This window comes from Neolamprologus multifasciatus, chromosome 7 (genome assembly GCF_963576455.1).
Source record: "Neolamprologus multifasciatus chromosome 7, fNeoMul1.2, whole genome shotgun sequence".
NCBI lineage: Eukaryota > Metazoa > Chordata > Actinopteri > Cichliformes > Cichlidae > Neolamprologus > Neolamprologus multifasciatus.
Window position 1 is genome coordinate 10,300,057 of NC_140445.1, and position 18,052 is coordinate 10,318,108.

The window sequence follows — 18,052 nt, forward strand, 5'->3', positions numbered from 1 at the left end:
GGCTTTAGACATGCCTACAGAGTTTGGTCTTCAACTTTCCCATCAGGATTTCTGCACAAAGAGTTGCCAACCAACCACAAATACTGGACTGTAATAATCTTTTCTCCAGGGAGCAGTTTGAGTTGCTAAAATTAACAAGTTCTCAAACAATCCCTATATTCTACACTTCATTTTGCCTTAATTCGTGTGAATTAGCACCATTACCACCAATGTTTGATTACATTAAACAGGCTAACCAAGAACTGGCAGACAGTCATGTTATTTTTTCCCCTTCTGATTAGGCTGGATATGACCACAGTAGGTCCTGTGTTGTGTCTTTAATCTAGGTTCTCTAGAGAGAAGAGAAATTTCTCTGTTCGAATTACAACCATATCAAAAGTACATATTTATAATTAAAAAATGAAAATCACTTGCTGACAAATGTGAGATGTAGGGCGTGATTTGCAGTGAATGCAGTGGGATTTACAGCAGTAAAACTAAGACACTTTATTTTCACCAGCTTGCTCAGATCTTTGTTTTGGCATATTTTGTGCCTGGAAATGGTTAATAGCACTTGACAAGAGAGAGGCCCTGTCTGCCCAGAGCCTAATAATCATTGATTCAGATTACAGTGCATATGTGTTTGCTACCCTTAGCCAAGTGGTACCATCTTCCAGAAGTTGTTTGTTATTAAAATAATGAAGGCATGTTCTGTTACATGTGTAATATACCATCACATGAGGCCCTCCAACTCTCAGTCTCCATATCCTCAGGAAATTAGGAAAGTTGAACCATTGAGTGTTACAATGAAGAAGGACTTCTTCATGTGGTGTCAAGTTCAGAGTGACACAGAGGCTGACATGGACCAATTAACTAGTCACTTAACAGTAAAAGCATGCTTCTTGGTCAACTCTTTTTTTCTGCTGAAGTTTTGTATATATTTATTCAATTTAAGGTCTGTAAGTTCTCTGTTATGACTTTGTATACATTTGCATACTCTGCTTCCCCTCTGTATAGCTTCCATGTGTACCACAAAGTCTTAATGAAGAGACACAAGCATGCATTGTTTTGAGAGAAGCCGCTGGCACAGACTGACCTTAATCATAGGAAACTCAAACTTTTAACTGTTAACCATCTGAATATGCTCTTCGGCTCATTTTAACAAATATCAGAAATGCGCTACTGTGGGTTTGTGCCAGAGCTGTAAGATCTAAGATCCTTCACTGAAGTTGCAGTACCACAATGCAAAAGCTCTGCTTTCAAATGCTTTACTGATGTTAAGGTGAAGAAATGTCATCAGGAATATTAAAAAATTAAAAATATAAAAACCTCTGCAGGTTTACGATGAAAAGATCACCATAGCTAGTGTGTCTTCGAAGTGAAGCCTTTAAGCTTGGATTCTGATGGCAAACCAAGATTTCCAAATGTATTGTAGTCTGTGGTGAAGCCACCCTGGCTGGATTTTGTGAATGTAGTACAAACTCTTCTGATTAGTCAATGGTCTCGATCACATTGATTTTTAAAGCTTAGTAAGCAAGATATGCTTTAAAATGGCTACCTTGATTCTAACTATAACTGCATGTCTGTCAGTATCACAGTCAAATCTGACCCTTGGTCTTGAGTTTTAAAAGTTTAAGGCAGCAAAAATGTCTAGCTTGACGCATTATAACAGAACTTAACATAACAACATATGATGTTATGGTGGATACATCCATCTTTTTTTCTGCTGTCTGTGATTCCTTCGCTCAAGAGCACACTTAACTACGACGAAACCACCAGAATGTCACCTGTTGTTTGGGATCACTGACTGATCTTTAGCCTGTGCGAGTGGGGCTTTAGCAATCAGTTTCACATCAACTGCCAGCAACCTGTCTAGGAACATATGTATTTCCTCTCAACTGCTGGTTGCTAGTTCATGATTGACCCGTCTCTAGACCTGTGTTTCCGAGGCCTTCATTATACATGACTTTATGCTACAATACCAAATGATCTAGTTTAAATATAATAAGCAAAACTTTTTTTCTACCAGGCTGCAAACAATTTTAAATTTGCTCTAAAGTTAGTCATTTTAACATAGAGGCTGTATGGTGATTTATTTGATTTTTCCCAAGAGGCTGTGGCCTGGTACTGACATTGCACTTTAACTAAGGAATAAAATCATAACACTTGTTGCTTGTTTTTCTTTTCTTTCTTTCTTTTTTTTTTGCCTTGATGTGTTATATGGCTGCTTCTCATCTGCCTCTAGTTAATCGTCTCCTGGACCTCCTGAACCAGCCTGTGAACGGCTCTGACATTTTCCAGATGACCAGTAAAGGTATCCAGGGCAGCGGGGAGATCACTTCCCTTGAGGTGCCTCCGATTGATATGGCACAAATAGTCAGCTTTGTCAATGGAAAACATGAGGTACTTTCTATACACTGATATGTCTACTAAATAATTCTAGTTTAATCCTCCAATATACATATATATGTATGTCTGTGTTTGTGTGTTCTCCCATTTTTTTCTATTACTGCTAGTAAACACAGCTGTGTCTTCAGCAAACGAATTCATTCAAATCATTCAATCCTCTCCGTGAATGTGTAAAATAGTCTAATCTGGTCTGAGTCAAGCTACTGGCTCTTTGTCATTCTTTCTCATTTGTTAAAAATAGCCAATTTGTTTCAATCCAGGTAACACCTGAACCACAGCAGCCAGAGGAGGCCAGAGGAGATCAGTTTGAGACGGCCACTCCTGGAAATGTGATTGAGACAGAAGTAGAGGAGGAAGAAGACATCAGCATGACTCCCTTTACCTTTGAAATTGAAACCGGGGAGATATTTCCAGAGGAAACCACGGACAAGATAATTTATCTTCAAGCTACATACCCAGATGATGTTGCAGTCTCAGGCCTGGATGAAGACACAGTTTCTTATGTTTTTACAGATGCCATGAGAATCAACACTCAAGAACCACATGAAACAGCAGTCTCAACCACATACACTCCCCCTGTCTCTACAATATCAACTCCAGTCCTGCTTGGTGTTTCCAAGGATGTTGCTCATGTTGCCTTAACTGATGAGGACACGGAAGGCTCTGCAAGCAACTCCACAGATGATGAGGTTGGCAGTATGCAGGAGGGCTCTGCAGATGGTGCTATACCCACCCTGGCTACCGGACACCAGTTGGATGCGAGGACTGATGAGACAGAAATCGGAGGAACAGAGATTGCGACTTTTATCCCAGACACAAAGTCACAGGAAACCACTGAGCAGGCCCAGACTGAGGACTTTGAAGGGTCTTCCTCTGGAGAAGATGAGGCTTCAGGTCAAGATGTATACCCGTCAGACACACCCAGTCTTAGCACCATGCTTAGCACTATGATTTCAAATGACCTTTATACCCAACAGCCTTCACCTGCAGTACCTACAGAAATCACAGATGTGCTTGGAGTTTCATCAGGTGATGTTGCAGTTACAGACCCAGACTCAGGTGCAGACCAGCTGTCTGATGAGGAGGGAGCTTCTGGGGAACTTTTCAGAGAAGTCGCTATTACTGTTTCACCAGCCATGGCAGCTGTAACCTTCACCAATATAAAGAGCACAGCTGCAGAAATGAGCAAACTTAAACCCTTTGCCCATCCCTCCTTTGAAAATAAGAGCCATCCAGCTGTTGCTACTGAGTCTCCGTCTGCCTCCTCTGACATCCACGCTCAGTTTTACAGAAAACATGCTGACCTGTCCACCATGGAGAACATAGACCAGACCACACTCTCCACTACTTCACCCTTTTATACTTCTGAGCAAAAAAGCTATTCTGTCCCCCAGTGGGCTCTAATTCCTGACCCAACTGCCACTGCTGTACCAGAGGAGAAATTTGTAGACTATGATAAAGAGATCACCCCCTTTTTTGTGGAGTCCCAACCTCAGATGCCTGAAAAGACAGTGGCCACAGTTCAACCTGAGACCAGCTCGGACACAACTTATTCAGTCATGACCAGCACTATAAACATTACAGGTACATGAACTCTGTTGTTGTTGGTTTGGTTCATAGCTGCTTCAGTTGTTTTAAACAGCACAGCAGCTTGGTTTGGTTCCCCTGCTTAACATTTTTGCCAGTTACTTGAGTCAGCAGCTATAATGTTTGAGCTGAGCCCTCTCTCAGCCTTCTGCCTTAGTTAAAAGGGATAGAACATGCCTTTTCAATGATAATATCCACTTGTGCTATCAAAAGTCTGTAATACACTTTCAAAGTTCCCAAATACAAGGTTTTCCCTTTGCACATCAAGTATTAAATAGACAGCTTAACAGCTGCTCACAAAAAAATATTACATAGTTTCCACCTTCATAACAACCCACCCATTGTTAACCCACCCTCATGGATTTGTAAACCTTTAGGGGCATGATGATTTCAGTCAGATGTGAGGTAGCTAGCAGGTGTCTGGTAGGCCTGACCTAGCAGTTTTAATGAAATTATACGACAAATAATGTACTGTCAGATCCGTGAGCTGACCTTACTGTCCTTAGCTGACATGTTAGTCCACCTGCTTGTTCAAATGCGGTTACTTCATGGCTCCAAAAAACGAACATTTTGGCATTGTGTGATGTTTTTCAAACCAGAAGTGACCAAATCCAGCTTAAAAATTCAGAGTCTTAAACCCAAAACATTCAATTTAATTGTATTTATCCATCCATTCTCTTGTGCTTATCTTTGTCAGGGTCGCGGGGTGGCTGGAGCCTATCCCAGCTGTCTTAGGGCAAGAGGCAGGGTACACACTGGACAGGTCGCCAGTCTGTCGCAGGGCTGAGCAGCATTTAGCATTTAGCTTCCAGGTTTTCCTATGTGATTTGTTGCAACAGTGTATTTAAGTTGTCCCTTGTTGGCCTCGCTTTTCTAGAAGATGGAGAGGTTCTACAAATATATGCATTAAAAATTCACAGCAGGATAAAAGCCTGTCCTGTTTGCAATTGAAGGTTCCTTGTAAACATTTGTGCAGACATTGAATTTTCTGATATACTTTAATATGAGCAGGTCAGCCCACCAACAAACCGAGTGTCTATTACCACAAACATGGACAGCCCTGCTGTGCCAATAAGGAGCTGCAAAGCCTTTCTGAACTGCAGTACGTTTCACTGCTCTTAATGATGTTGATGATTTTAATCGTTTTCCATTCTCATTGTCTCCTTGGCAGATCTCCTGCCATGCTCAACCAATGTGTGTCAGAACGGAGGCTCGTGCTACAAGAAGGGACCACAAAATGTCTGCATCTGTGCACCTGGATACACCGGGTGGCACTGTGAAACAGGTACAGAGTGCCTCAGAGCCAGGTGTGCTCTTTTAACAAGCCATCCTGACCCTTCCTGACAGGTGGATGTATAATAATGCTGGTCTGTGTTGTATGTCTGAAGATATTGATGAGTGCCAGTCTAACCCGTGTCTGAATGGAGCCACTTGCCTGGATGGGATCAACTCCTTCACCTGTCTCTGCCTCCCGAGCTACAAAGGAGAGTTCTGTGAACAAGGTCAGGAAACAGAATTAATAAACAACTGTGTCAAAATCCTTCATCTATGGAAATCAGTTCTCAGATATATATTCTGACCACCATTCTTTTCAAGTAAGTCTGAAATTACTGCAGAGTTTGGGTCTTTGGGCCATCATTCAGCTTTGGGCGTTGGCTCTTCAACAGATGAGTTCCAGCCGTAGGACTAATATTTCTGCCGTTACTCAGCAGATAATCAAAACTCAGGCGCACAAGAGGACTCCGAGGATTAATATTTTCCAAACAAGGAAACAGCTCTCAGCAGCAACAGTTTTTTTTTCTGCTGCTCTGAGCAAAATGTTTGGTTTCAGAATGAGGCCCCATAGTTTTTCTTTTGTATCATGTAGTCATGATAAGAAGCCATTTAACTAAATTCTGCTTTTATTTGCTTGCTTCAATTATTTTACTCAGTCTATTAATGGTTTGGAGTCATACATTATACACTACTTAATGTATTCATATGCAGTCATTGTAGAATAAAAGTACAACAACTGGATCTGTCAATTATGAGGTTTTAAAGGATATTTAAAAAGTTATTTGGTCCTTTGCAAGTTTTGAAATGAGTTAAATACAACCACAGATGAGCAAGAACAAATTACATATTATGTGCTATTATTTATTTAACAAAAATGTGGCGGAGGTGTAGTGTGGTGTGCCACTCCACTTGCTAGTTCAGTGACACTGGGACCTGGAGAAGGGTGTGTGCCAAGCAGAAGATGCGACAGCTGTAAAGTTTCCGCCACGAAAAGCAAAACCACAAAAGTGTATTTGTTGTGGGGTCTTCCAGTCACAAAAAGCTAAGCCAAAATGCAGAAGAAGTTGTAGATTTGCTTCTGTGCTTGGGATCACTGTCCTGTTGATGACCCAGTTACAGCCAGGCTTTAGCTGTCAGCCGGTGGCCTTACATTTGACTCTAGAACACTTTGGTATACAGACGAGTTCATGCTCCACTCAGTGACTGCAAGGTGCTCAAATCATCATCGCTCCACCACTGTGCTGACTGCTGGTCTGAGGTGTTTAGGCTGTTTGGTTTACTCCAAACATGCTGCTGTTATTATGGTCAAACATCTTCATTTTGGTTTTGTTGTTCAAATTTATCTCTGCAAAGCTAAGCCATGCCAACATCTTCTTTGGGGAGAGAAGAGGCTTTCTTCCAAACATCCTTTGTGCTTAATATTGTGGTACCTACACCCCTGAGGAAATTTGCATTTTGTTCTGCTTATCCAAGTCAGCATTGTTGGGGTCTTGTGGAAAAAATAGAAACATTGGTGCTATAAGAATTCCTAGTTTGCAGGGCGTATCTATTTGAATGATGAATACAGTGTGTAAAACTAAATGTAGACACTCAGACATAAATTATGGACTGTTTACTGCTTATATTTCCTACCTAATATATGCAAGAGTTCAAAAATCAGAGACACAGCTGTCCTCTTGCAGCTTTTTGCCAATGGAAAGAATGAGGGAAGAAAGATAATTGCCCTCTATTTTTCCAGAAAGCTTTTGCAGCTGTGTGTGGAATTGAATCAATACTGACAATACTGCTTCAGTTTTTTCAGGCTGGGCTTAATATCCTGGGTGATGCTGAGTGATGCTATGTTTCATACTCAACTGACCACTCTGCTAATTTCAAACTGGCAGACAGAGAGCTGTGGCTTATAGTGCTGCATTCATTAGAGACCTCACCTTTCATTCCAGGTAGCTGCACAGAGGCAGGATTAAAATGAGGTCAGTTGATGATGGCTACTACCTTACAGATACTGTCCATCATGACTTTACTGGCATGTATAATTCTGGTGCCACTGATACAAAACAGCCATTGTTTGTATGGTCAGACAAAGCAAAGGGCTGATTATGTGACTTGTATATGAAGTTGAATGTGTGTTATACATGAGCTCTTTGTGTGTGTCTCTGTGTGCTTGACCTGCAGACAACTGGATGTTTGTGAGACTTAATGAAGTCCAACTGTGTGTTGCTGAGCTCATTCAGTGAGGGGCTTTCACTCCCCAGCTGGACCTCAGCTCTCTCTGTGCCTCTCTTTCTCTCTCACCGTCTCTGGCCAGAGCACAGAAATAAAATTCAGAGCTGTTGTGTTGCTGTTAGCTTCACTGTTACAACAGCATGTTTCCAAAACAACATGTAACTTCATCAACAAATGAAAATCTGATTCCAGATTATGAAGTGTACTAGAAGGCAGTGATAGGCAACCAGGGAAATGTAGTATAGCTACTTTTAGACAGGAGTTCGATTAGCTACACATTAACACCTAAGGAGTGGGTAAAATGTGGTTACGAAGCAGCAAAGTCTAAACATTTTCTTGAACATACCACATGAAGTTTGAAAAAAGGCACTTATTCATAGTAAGAGATATTGTGTCTTACAGTCTGTTTAGTAGAAACCGCATACTAATGCTGGTTGAAGCTTCCCCATATGGAAAAGAAATAGTAAAAACTTATATGATTTACTCATGAAAGTGGCCACTTTCTCATTACTTTCATATATTGTTTTAGTAAGTATCCAAAACATACAAGTTTCATTATATAATTTTTCAAGGGATCTTATATCTGTTTTCACTCTTGTATGCTTTTCATACATACTTTATAAGATTTATATATATCTTTTCCATATGAGTCCCTTTGCTCTCAGACAGCTTCAGCTCTTTATTGTCATGATCCTAGTTTTGGTTGTTATAGTTTTGATTGCTAGGTTTTAATTTGTTATCTAGTCTTACATTTTCCCTTATCCTGTCATATTGTGTCTAGTTTCCGGTAGTCGTATCCCTCTTTGAAATCAGTCCTGTCTCAATGCTCAATTTGTCTGTTTCCCGGTTATGCCTCCGTGTGTAGTCCATGTCTGTTATGTATTTTAAGTTCTATCCCTTGTTCGGTGTCTCCATAGTCTCGCCTCCGTCTCCATGTTTATTCACTTCTTTCCCAGTGGTGCCTCTGTCTCTTGCTCCCTCTGTTCCTTGTATTTAGTCAGTCTGCATCTCAGTGTGTTTCTCATACTTCCTGTTTTACTTTGATAATCTTCTGTCCTGTTTTCAGCATGTTCTGTTTTGGTTCCCATCTCGTTAGTTAGACTATGTTCAGCTCGATCCCCACCCGTGGTCTGTTTCCTTGTTTGCCTCTGCTCATTGTCATGATCTCCCTCAGTTTTGTGTGTTCTGCCAGTATGTTTGTTTAGTTTCTACGGTTTTTATTTTCATCATCAAATTAGTGCTGCTGTCCTGCTGTATCAGATCCTGTGTAGTATCAGGTCCATAGACCATACTGTATAAACACTGATTTACACCTGTGGTCTTTCTAATGGTGATGTCTGCAAGAGCAAAAAGGTTGGTTCTGTCACGATCCTGGGTCTCTGACTCAGCGTTTTCAGTTTACGTTTTGAGTTCTTAAGTTATTCCTTTATTATGTTGAGTAATTGGATTATCTTTTGGTTGCCTTTAGTTTATTTATTTTTCACTTAGGTCTTCGGTGTTAGTCTGTCATGTTTCTTTTTTTTTTTTTTTTGCCTGTCCCGTTTGGCTCTTTTGCCATCAGAATTATTGTCTAAAGGCGAAGAAAGATGCCCAACGGATTTTCTTTACCAAATTGACCATCCCGGCTTTGCCGTAATGGTCCATTTGATTCACCTTTTATTATTTATTTTATTTTCACTTGCTGAATACGGGACATACTTTACTGGGGGAAAGAAAAGGGAGAAAGAAGGAGGGAAAGAAAAACAGTTGAGAAGAGGGACGGGGGAGAAGGGCAAAAAACAAAAAGCAACAGAATAAGCAGAAAAAAAAATACATATATCGATCACCTGGATCACCTGTTGAGAAAGAAAAAAGAAAACAAGCAGAAGAAAACGAGAGTAATAGAATAAACAACATCACAACTTCTGTCATGTTTCTTGTCTTCTTGTCCTTGTTGTGAAGTTGTATTGTCATGTCTGCTTTCCGTTCAGTTTCCTGTTTTATTTTGAAGGTCTATGTCCTATGTCAGTGTAGTCAGTTTTGCTTCTTTTGTCTCGTTATGTCAGATTAGTGTCAGCTGTTTCCTCCTGTGTTTCCACTTCCCCTATCACCCTTGTGTGTATTTGTTAGTTTAGGGTCATCTTTGTTTGCCTTAGTATTTTTCTACCAGCCTTAATAAACAGCTCGCCTTTCGTTAATATTCAAGTTTTGGTACAAGTTCCTTGGTGTCTACATTTTGGGTCCTCTTTGCAAATTCATACAGTGTGGTGCCGCATACTGTGACAGGTTCTATAGAAGTCTTTCCCTCCTTTGAGTTGTGATATTGGTAAACACTTTATTGATTAGTTTAAGATCTCAGTCACAGCTTTTAAGTGTTAATGAATACACTAGGATCCATCCATCACAAGGAGAGGTGACTTGGATTAGTTTGCTTTTGGCTGACACTACCACGTGATAAGCTGTGATAAGGCATGCAGTGTCAAACCTGGTTTTATAACACCAAAAGAATGTGCTCAGCTCAAGGCTTTACAATGCGACCTCACCAACCAAAGCTGAAGTCACTATCTAATATTTTATTTCCAGTCAGTGATCTAGTTACTCAGAAGGCCACTGAAAGCCACTAAATTAATTTTCATCTTCATTAAATTGATTTGCCAAACAATTTCTTTCTGCATTATCCTGATGAAAGTAGCTGTTAAAAGTTGCCAAAAGGGATTCAGGTGATCTGTCACAATAATCAGTCAGAACGTGGTATTTAATTCAGTAAATGGCCTGTATTTGTCTAGCGCTTTACTTGGTCCTAAGGACCCCAAAGCGCTTTACACTATACACAATCATCCACCCATTCACACACTGGTGATGGCAAGCTACATTGTAGCCACAGCCACCCTGGGGCACACTGACAGAGGCGAGGCTGCCGGACACTGGCGCCACCGGGCCCTCTGACCACCACCAGTAGGCAACGGGTGAAGTGTCTTGCCCAAGGACACAACGACCGAGACTGTCAGAGCCGGGGCTCGAACCGGCAACCTTCTGATTACAAGACAAACGCCCAACTCTTGAGCCACGATCGCCCCACCCACGATGAGAGGTGTACTATGAAACAGATGTACATAGTCTTTGTTAGCTGGCCTAATAAAACCAAGAACCCTAGTCAGAGATACTGGCTATCACAACAGTGGTTCAGTTTTTTGGGTTAACCCATGGTAATGTTAATTTCTATTGTAACAGCTGTATATTAAAGCTAAGTCCTTGGAGTTAGTCCTACGAAATGCACAACGTTTGGTGAATTGAAGATTCTAGACTGGCTGTAGGTGTGTAAGACTCTTACCTGTTAATCTAATAGAAGGGCATCCCACGGATACAGGCAGGTTGACATTCAGGTTGCAAGCACGGCATCTGCAGCCAGATTAAATGTAGCTTTATCAAACATGGCTATGGTTTTAAGTCTTCAGGAGTGCAGTTTCAGTGAAACTGTTCATAGTTAATGACAGTAGAAACAAACATTCTGAGATGTAGTTGTTAACCGAAGCTCCTGGCATGTCCTAAATTTGATATTGCAGTATGTCGATTTTGTTTTATTGCCTTAAAGATATGTAGGGACTTGTCATTAGTTATGATATAACCACATACACACCACATTTTTAATTCTGCACCAACACAAGAAGTCAAGATAAAGTGTATATGATATGAAATATTTTTTCCACCTGCTTTGATGGTTCTTTCACATTTTGTTTTTCTCTTTCTGCAGACATTGAGATGTGTGGTTTTGGTTGGAAGAAGTTTCAGTCTCACTGCTACAGGCACTTTACGCACCGTCGGACCTGGGACGCTGCAGAGAGGGAATGTCGGATACACGGAGCCCACCTGACCAGCATCCTGTCGCATGAGGAGCAAATTTTTGTCAATAGTAAGTTTGTGTTATTTCGATGAGGTGTCTTAAATGTTGATATAATGCTCAGTCGACAGTATAAGGAATTATGGGTCTAGAGAGTCTGTGAATAAGTCCTTTGGGGTACAAATACTACAAATCCATATCATAAATGGAACAGTTTTTGGCCATGCTAGCAGCACAACTTTGTTGTTTGTGGTCAACCACTCGTCCAGACTACTTTTGGTTGGATAGTCTAAAACTAAATCTGATCATATTTTTGAAAATACAGTAGAAATGGCTACCTAAAACATTAGTTACATTTTGAGTAGCTGCTTTGTTATTTGATTGCATTGATTTCAACATGTCTTTGGGTTTCATTCACAACGAATGTACGTAAAAAAACAAACAAGCAAACAAAGAAACTTTGATGATAAATAATAATTTGATTGTTAGTTTTACCAAATTTGAAAACGCAGGCAAATGCTACACGATTTGCAGTCACTGCTCTACTACAGAAATCAGTCTGAGAATAGTGATGGAGCTGCAAGTAAACTCTGGTGAAGCTACTGACACTGAGCTCAACGGTGCTTCTCCATAATTCTTTGTCTGTTTACACTCCTCTCCAAAATGCTTTGTTTGGTATTGATCAGGTTCTGCTTCAGTAAAATGATCTCGGACTCAGTGCATCGTGCTTTTTCCCTGCAGATCTAGGAAGTGACTACCAGTGGATTGGCCTGAATGACAAGATGTTTGAGAGAGACTTCAGATGGACTGATGGCAGACCAATGGTAAGATAAGCACTATTGATAAGATAAGTGGCTATGGATATAGTTACATTTACAGACATCAATGTTTATTGTTCCCCAGTGTAACCATTTGCAATTTGATTTAAAATCAGCCTTCAACAATACATGATGGCTCTCATATAGCAGTAGCAGAGATGTTTTATTAAGGTACTGTTAATAGCTAGAGTATAATAGTTTCATATTTAACTGAAAGAAAGAAAAACACATGGCGGCTTTCCAAGTCTTTAATAAATTTAGAGCAAACATGTTACAAGAAATGTCTCGGCTCTTAGGGAGCTGTCTACTATCTACATTAAGATGAACCATTTTACATTAATGAATCCAAAATAGATCAGAACCAGATGAAGTGCCTGTTTTTTAATGCCGTGCCACCTGAGGGCCCAGATTGATTTTTTTTTTATTATGAACTGTAGCTGATGAAATATTGAGGCCTATTTTTTCTTCATTGAAGAAAATTATTCAGAAAATGTCCCACAATTAGTAGACAGGGTTTTTTTTTTGCAGATTGGGGAACCTCTGCCCATCTTTACTTCTGCATCTCTAAGGTGCTGATTTTATCCTCAGTCAAGTTTACGACCTGTTGCTATATTTAACTTGCTGCTGTACCACTCTGAGCATGCCTGATCTCATTTGATCTCAGACTCTACGCAGGCCTAGTTAGTACAGTACAATCTGGGAATACCAGGTGCAGTAAGATTTCAATCTTAAATATCATCAGCCTCTCTCTTTTAATGGGTTATGTGCCACAGGCGTTCAAGCTGGCAGTAATTAAACCACTACTTAAAAAGCTACTTAAAAAGCTGGGTCAAGATCACCTGAGTTAATCTGCAGGAATATCTTAAAGATATAATGATGTGGATGATTAATTTCCTTCTTCTAAATTCAGATAAAATTGGGGTTATTTTACTCGGCCATAAATATCTTAGAAATATGATATCTTACACTTACACTAGATGGCATTACCTTGGCCTCCACTGTTAGAATTCATGGAGTCATTTTTGACCAGGATATGTACTTCAATGCGCAAATTAAGCAACTTTGTAGGACTGCTTTCTTCCATTTGCGCAGTATCTTTAAAATGTAAATGTGTTTCAAAGTGATGCTGAAAATCTAGTTCATGCATTTATTACTTCTATGCTGGACTACTGTAATTCATTATTATCAGGATGCCCTAAAAACTCCCTGAAAAGCCTTCAGCGCTGCACCAAGACTACTGACAGGGACTAGAAAGTGAGAGCATATTTCTCCTATATTGGCTTCCCTTCATTGGCTCCCTTGTAGATCCAGAATAAAATCCTGCTCCTCATATACAAGGTCTTGTATAATCAGGCTCCATCTTATCTTAAAGACCTTTATAGTACCATATCACCCCATTAGAGCACTTTGCTCTCAGGCTGCTGTCTTGTGGATATTTAAAGTAGAATAGGAGACAGTGTTGAGCTTTCAGGCCCCTCTTCTGTGGAACCAGCACTTAGTTTGGATTCAGGAGACAGACACTTTTAACATTAGGCTTAAAACTTTCCTTTTTGACAAAGCATATAGTTAACTTTGGCTCAGTTGACCCTGAACCTGCCAAAGTTATCCCACAGCTAAGAGAAGATTCAGGCTACTATGGGGCTTCTCATCATGCACTGAGTGCTTCTTCTTCACTGATCTTTTATCACTCACTATGTGTTTATAAACCATTTTGCATTAGTTATTATTACTCTCAGGCCACCCTTCCCTGAAGCTGGTTCTGGTGGAGGATTTTTCCTATTAAAAGAGAGTTTTTCCTTCCCACTGTTGCTAAAGCACTTGCTCATAGAGCGGCATGTGATTGTTAGGGTTTTCTCTATATTATTGTAGTCTTTACCTTTTAATATAAAGCACCTTTGGTGATATATAAAAAAAAAGTGAATTGAATTTAAATTGCCAATAAACCTTATTCGGGGCAAAATGTTCATGTGATGTAGCAGTTGTAGGCAGTGATGACGCAATCTCAAACACATGGTTCATCTGCTGGAATCTCAGAGCAAGAAAATTGAAATCTGATCCTGAAGAGGGAGGACTGTGTCATGTGTTATCATTCTTAATACAGACACACCCTGAATGGGGTCAAATCGGAGCCATACACCATGTTAAGTGCGTGCAGTGATAAGTAGATATACAGTATAAAATGAACAAAAATGAACTTTTTGTGTATTTCGACTGGTATATAAGGCCACACAACCTTGGGTTTGTTTAGGCCGGTTGTTTTTTGTCTCTGCAGCACCACTGTCTGTATATTTTATGAATTACATCCAGTCATTTGTAATGAGTATTGACTGCCTTCTGAAGAGGATAGGTGGGGACTTCATAGTCTGTATTCACAAAAGAGATATTGTCCATAAGTAGATACAGCTATCAGTAGGTACGATCGTAAAGAGGACATTAATGAGAAAAATACTGGCAACATCCAGTGCTGCCCCTTAACCACCCAGCAGTTTCAAAATCCTACATTACCTAATTTCTGAGTTATCGCATTGACAAGTTTTTCAGAAAACCTGACTTCGAATTTGAGTTTGAGGCCACTAAGATTCTAACTTGTAGATTTTTAGCAGATACAACTCAACTCAAGTTCTCTTATTCACAAACCTTGGTGTCCACACAGTGTCAGGCTGACAGGTTAAAAATCCCCCCAAATTATCTTGTTTTTTGATGTGTGATTTGACTCTATATAAATAAACCTGAATTGAATTTGTTTTTTTTCTGTGCATTTTCCGAGAACAGGAAAGGTGTTTAAATCACAACTAAGATCACAAGTGCCTAAAACATTTGGCCAGTAATGCATGTTTTTGCTAAATATGCAGTTCAAGATTACTTTATTTCTATCCCTAGGTAAATTTGCTTTACATAAAAAATTATAGCATTTGGCATCCCCTCACAAAGCACACACACACCCATTAAACCTGACAAACACATATTTGATAATTAGATGCATGATTAAAAAACAATATAAATAAGATGAAGATCAATCAAATAAAACAGTAGCACCAGTAGGGACAAAGCTGTTTTTATAACGCTAACTTGGGACTAGAAACCTCCGTCCAGAGGAAAGAAGCTGAAATTCACCCCATAGAGGATGGGGGGCCATTATTAACAATTGATAAAGCCATCCTTTGTATCTGTTTAAAGTACAGGGAGGCTAGACAGGGCTGTGACTCACCTGTCAGGACCATCTCACTATCTGATTCAATGAGTTTTTTCTCTGTGACAGAGGTCTGACTGAACCATGCCACCAAACAAAAAAAGTGCCTGCAGCTTATGCCCTACTTCTGTGATAATGTTGAGGTGGAGGGGGAGAGGTGAGCCCTCGGGTGAACATAGACTATAGTACTGAAAAGTTGTGGAAACTCATGAGGGGGGCAAAAAGGGCACAGTGGCAACCGATAAAAGTTTAACGTCTGGTTTGCAAATAAACTCTCTAACAGTCACAGCGCTATAGTAACGTTTATTCACATACAAACATACTCCCCCTCCTTGGGATTTCCCCGTTACCCCCACATCCCGATCCCGATCAAATGGAGCTCTAAATCTGTCAATTGAAAAATCGACGTCCTGGTCCTGCTCTGTCAGGCATGTCTCGGAAAAGTCCTCACACAGCTGTCCCTGTGTGAAGTCTTTCTGGAACGTTCCGCTGGAGTTTATGCAGTTTGCTGCTCACAGACTGAACATTTCCCAGGATAACAGAGGGCAGGGGAGTTCGACTGACCTGTTGTCTCCTCAGACACAATTTGACACCTCCGTGTCTCCCTCTTTTTGTCTTCCTCTGATCACTTGTTCTGTCTTTTGGTATAAAACCCAGCATACATGGGGTGAGGTCCTTACCACCATACAAGAAGTTAAGTTGTAGCAGCTCCTCACGGGAGTAAACAATCCTCAGGGGGCCTCACCTTACTTACAGCCTCACACGCATCATGGGAAACAGATCAGCACAGCTGGGGTGTTATTTAGAAAAGGAAAAAAAACAAACACAAAAAAACAGAAAAACAAACTTAGGATGCTAAGCTCTTGTTCATTGCTGGTCGCTAAGTGCACATGCCATCTTAAATGTAACAGCACTACTTTGTAAACTAATTTAATTAGACAGTCTGTAACATAATGCCCTTTGTAATTTGTCTTCTGATAGCAATATGACCATTGGAGGCTAAACCAGCCGGACAGCTTCTTCCAGTCAGGAGAGGACTGTGTGGTGATGATCTGGCATGAGGGAGGACAGTGGAATGACGTGCCCTGCAACTATCACCTGACATTTACCTGCAAAAAGGGAACAGGTATGCACATGGAAAAACATATGTGTCCTCTTTGGAGACTAAAGGACAGCTGGGGAAAATGCTTTCTTTAAGTAAAAAAGTAACTTTGAAGCTTAGCTTCAAAGTTATTGGCTAGGGATAGTAAACACAGAATAAGCTGCATTCATAAACTGTGCAGGTGTAATACACAGACACATATTAGCTCATTTGTGCAGACTAAGTCTGCAGACCAAATAACAGTCTTTTTCAATTTAATTCAGTTTTATTGCCAGCAGTTGCCAAAGCTGTGTTCTGTACCAGACTCTTCAACATGGATTAGGTTTAGGGGCCAGCCTCAAGTGGCCACGAGAGGAACTGTACTTTTGCGTTAGCTTTGTTTTGTTCAGTGCAGTACTTAAATGGGGTGTGGATGAAAAAGTAAGTGTTGTCTGTTGCTTCTAATTTTGTCTCGGTGATCAATCTAAACTTAAACAACAAAATCACAGTACAGTCTTTATCTTTTACTTATCTTTATTTTATCTTTCACTTACAGTGCTGTGCATTGTATTAAAAAATGCACATTTTTTGCATATTTGACACATGTTTCAGATCATTAATCAAATTTTGACAAAGAGTAAAAACAAAATACAAAGATGGTGGTGTGTGGTCTAACGGGTGCTAGTTGCCATTTAACACATCTATAGTCACATGGAGGTTGAGAACATCATATTACAGTGTCAGGGTATAGTTATTAGAGAGTTCCACTGGAGTCATGTTGTACAGCATGCCAGATATAGCCAGACTGCCAGAATGTTCCTGGTGTGTTCTCAACCCTGGAAAGTAGCACAGGTGGCATAGGGAGCACAGACAAAAGCTAGGATGCCAACCAAGCATGCTAACCATTTAAATCCCCATTACTCACCATATGGAAGAGCCATCTTGCATATGAAGACCAACAAACTAGAGCTATTGCTGGAAACTACCTCCTCTATTTGGAACTGCTGCATGTTAATAATCATGGAGACCTGGCTACATCATTAGAGACCATGTTTATTCACACCAGAAGCTAAGGATGACATGAAGTCCAGTTACCACTACTGAATTCCAGTCACCATAGTCAGACTGGTAGTCTGATGTTCTGTTTATGAAATGCTGTGTTAGTTTGATGCCAGATGTAATTGGACTCAAATGTCCAAAAAGTCCAACTTTTGCCTTGTCAGTCAAAGTCCAAAGTATAAAAGTCTTGGAGATCATCAAGATGTTTTTGGCCAATCTGAGATGAGCCTTTGTTGTGTTTTGGGCAGCTGTAGTTTTCTCCTTGGGACTCACAGAACTGCAGCAAATATGTAGAGCTTTGCTTATGTTTAGAGTTTCCTGCACTGTCCCAAGTGTCAATGGAAATGATTGGTACAGGTTTGAGAATAACATTATTAAACTCTGCATCTCCTGCCAACAGTATCATGCAGTCAGCCTCCTGTGGTGAAGGATGCCCGAGTTTTTGGGGCCACAAAATTGCGCTATGAGATCAACACCCTGCTCCGTTATCAGTGTAAGCAGGGCTTCATTCAGAGTCACACCCCAACTATACGCTGCCAGGCCAACGGCCAGTGGGACTCCCCTAAAGTCACCTGCACAAGCCGTGAGTCTCCTCCTAATTGTACTTTAGCTAA

At 40.4% G+C, this 18,052-nt stretch overlaps 1 protein-coding gene across 1 annotated transcript in view; it reads left to right on the plus strand.

The window, feature by feature from the left end:
- Positions 1-18,052, plus strand: part of vcanb (versican b) — a 35,722-nt gene that overhangs the window by 15,798 nt on the left and 1,872 nt on the right. The window contains exons 8-15 of the mRNA XM_085166159.1: positions 2,225-2,382; positions 2,649-3,972; positions 5,147-5,260; positions 5,364-5,477; positions 11,204-11,362; positions 12,032-12,114; positions 16,280-16,424; positions 17,839-18,021. Coding sequence (XP_085022285.1) covers positions 2,225-2,382; positions 2,649-3,972; positions 5,147-5,260; positions 5,364-5,477; positions 11,204-11,362; positions 12,032-12,114; positions 16,280-16,424; positions 17,839-18,021 — 2,280 coding nt within the window. The remainder of the gene's footprint in view (positions 1-2,224; positions 2,383-2,648; positions 3,973-5,146; positions 5,261-5,363; positions 5,478-11,203; positions 11,363-12,031; positions 12,115-16,279; positions 16,425-17,838; positions 18,022-18,052) is intronic.